Below are 2,210 nucleotides of genomic sequence, written 5' to 3' on the forward strand. Positions count from 1 at the left end.
TGCTACTCTGAGTCCTCCTGCAGACTCTCCGTCCCCTCAGAAGAGGAAGAAGAGGAAGTCAGAGATGGAGGACTGTCCACCTGTGGACATGGACACACCTGAGAGAGCAGGGAAGAAGAAGAAGAGGAAAGGAAAAATGGAGAGGCAGGAGGAGGAGGAGGAGGAGGTGAGGGATATCGTAAAGACCAACAGGACAGAAAAGAAGGAACAGGAGGACAGGGTCACCATGGTAACAACAGACCATAACCACAGAGAAACAGACAAAATCAGGACAGAGAAAAAGAAGGAGAAGAAGAAGAAAGGTGGGAGTGTGGAGGGAGGAGAGACTGTGGGAGAAAAGAAGAATAAGAGAGGAGGGAAGGAGACGACGGGAGGAGAGAAGGAGACGACAGGAGGAGGAGCGAGGAGTCTGAGGAGAAGAGGAGATGAAGAAGTGGACATGTGAGTTATTTTCATGCCAAAAATCAACATAAAGTCCAAAAGTTGTCTCGATGTCACGAGAAAAACCGTTCTGTTAAAAATGTCGTAATGTAGTAAGAAGAAGCCGTAATGATAAAAGTACACATTATAGTTTTACAAAAAAGTAACGAGAACACAAAAAACTGTTTTATAACTTCAACATCACGAGGAAAAGTTTTAATATTACAAGAAATCAGAGTGCAGTACTTCTCTGGTCCACTCAGAGTGCAGTACAGACTGCAGTACTTCTCTGGTCCAGTGGCAGCGCAGTATTGACGTGTACTTCCTGTGATGTCAGCGCGGACTGGGCGTCGCTGCAGGAGCTGAAGGAGTTTGTTCCCGACGTCGAGAAGAAATCAGCTGATGAGATCAACAAACTACTGAAATACGACCTGCAGCGCTTCAAATACTTCAAACAACAAGGTACCAATACTGCCAACAACTAGGCACTAATGCTAAAACAACAAGTTAGTAATACTGCAAACCACAGGGTATTAATACTGTGAGTACTGTGATGACTGCAGCGCACCTGTCCGTCCTCCAGGTGTGCCTCTGCGACGGGGGCGGTGCTCTGAGGCGGAGAATCAGCGAATCAGAGAGAATGTGGCGGACTTCCTGGCTCTGACGGGCATCAGCTCCGCCCATCAGCTTCTGTTTCCTCAGAGGTACAAAGACCAGGAGGCGGAGATTCGGAAGCTCAGGGTTCAACATCACTTCCTGGAGAGGATCGGTACGTAAACAAGCATCAAACAAACAAAAAACTTCGAAATATCCTCATGGTCGGCCTCCTGGTACTGCAGCATGTGTAATACTGTAGTATGTGTACAACTGCAGCATGTGTAGTACTGTAGTATGTGACTACTGCAGCATGTGTAGTACTGCAGTATGTGTACTACTTCAGCATGTGTAGTACTGTAGTGTATGTAGTACTGCAATATGTGTACTACTGCAGCATGTGTAGTACTGTAGTGTATGTAGTACTGCAGTTTGTGTACCACTGCAGTATGTGTAGTACTGCAATATGTGTACTACTGCAGCATGTGTAATGCTGTAGTGTGTGTAGTACTGCAGTATGTGTACTACTGCAGCATGTGTAGTACTGTAGTGTATATAGTACTGTAGATTGTGTACCACTGCAGTATGTGTAGTACTGTAGCATGTGTAGTACTGTAGTTTGTGTACCACTGCAGTATGGGTAGTACTGTAGCATGTGTAGTACTTTAGTGTTTAGTACTTCAGTATTTTATTAACTGATGAAGTTTCAGTAAAACGTAACTTTACTCCTTTAATGAACTTTCTGTATCTCTCTGTCTCTTTGTCTCTGTCTTTCTCTGTCTGTATCTGTTTGTCCTTCTGTCTCTGTCCCTGTCTGTATCTGTCTGTCCTCCTGTCTCTGTCTCTTCAGCTGAGGGGGTCCCTCGAACGTGTCGTCAGGTTAACACGAGAGCCAAAAAGATTTTTGATGACAGGAACCACATGGGAAGGTCAGAGTCTACATCTGTGTCGGGTTCTACAGTCAGAACGTAAAGACACAGAGGCTTGATGTTCTCGCTGTGGAACCCTCCGTGTCTTTATGTTCTGCTTTAGTTTGGTTTATTTAATTGATGAAAAGGACAGTGTGCAGGGACACTGATCATTGACAGAAAAATAATCTGTAGTCCTTCACTGAACAGACTTAGACAGTTCATACAGTCAGACATCAGAGACACAGAGTCCACCACAACAGAGGACAGCAGAGACACAGAGTCCAC

General features: G+C 45.1%; 1 protein-coding gene across 1 annotated transcript; it reads left to right on the plus strand.

Moving 5' to 3' along the window:
* Positions 1 to 408: 408 nt before the first annotated feature.
* LOC121966577 (transcription termination factor 1-like) lies at positions 409 to 2,204 on the plus strand (the record flags this gene model as incomplete). The annotated part of the gene is made up of 5 exons (XM_042516656.1): positions 409 to 441; positions 719 to 882; positions 1,004 to 1,189; positions 1,865 to 1,943; positions 2,133 to 2,204. Coding segments are annotated over 5 exons (534 nt in total), but the record flags the coding sequence as incomplete, so codon positions are not given.
* Between the last annotated feature and the right edge of the window lie 6 nt (positions 2,205 to 2,210).

Source organism: Plectropomus leopardus, unplaced genomic scaffold (assembly GCF_008729295.1).
Source record: "Plectropomus leopardus isolate mb unplaced genomic scaffold, YSFRI_Pleo_2.0 unplaced_scaffold25110, whole genome shotgun sequence".
Lineage (NCBI taxonomy): Eukaryota > Metazoa > Chordata > Actinopteri > Perciformes > Serranidae > Plectropomus > Plectropomus leopardus.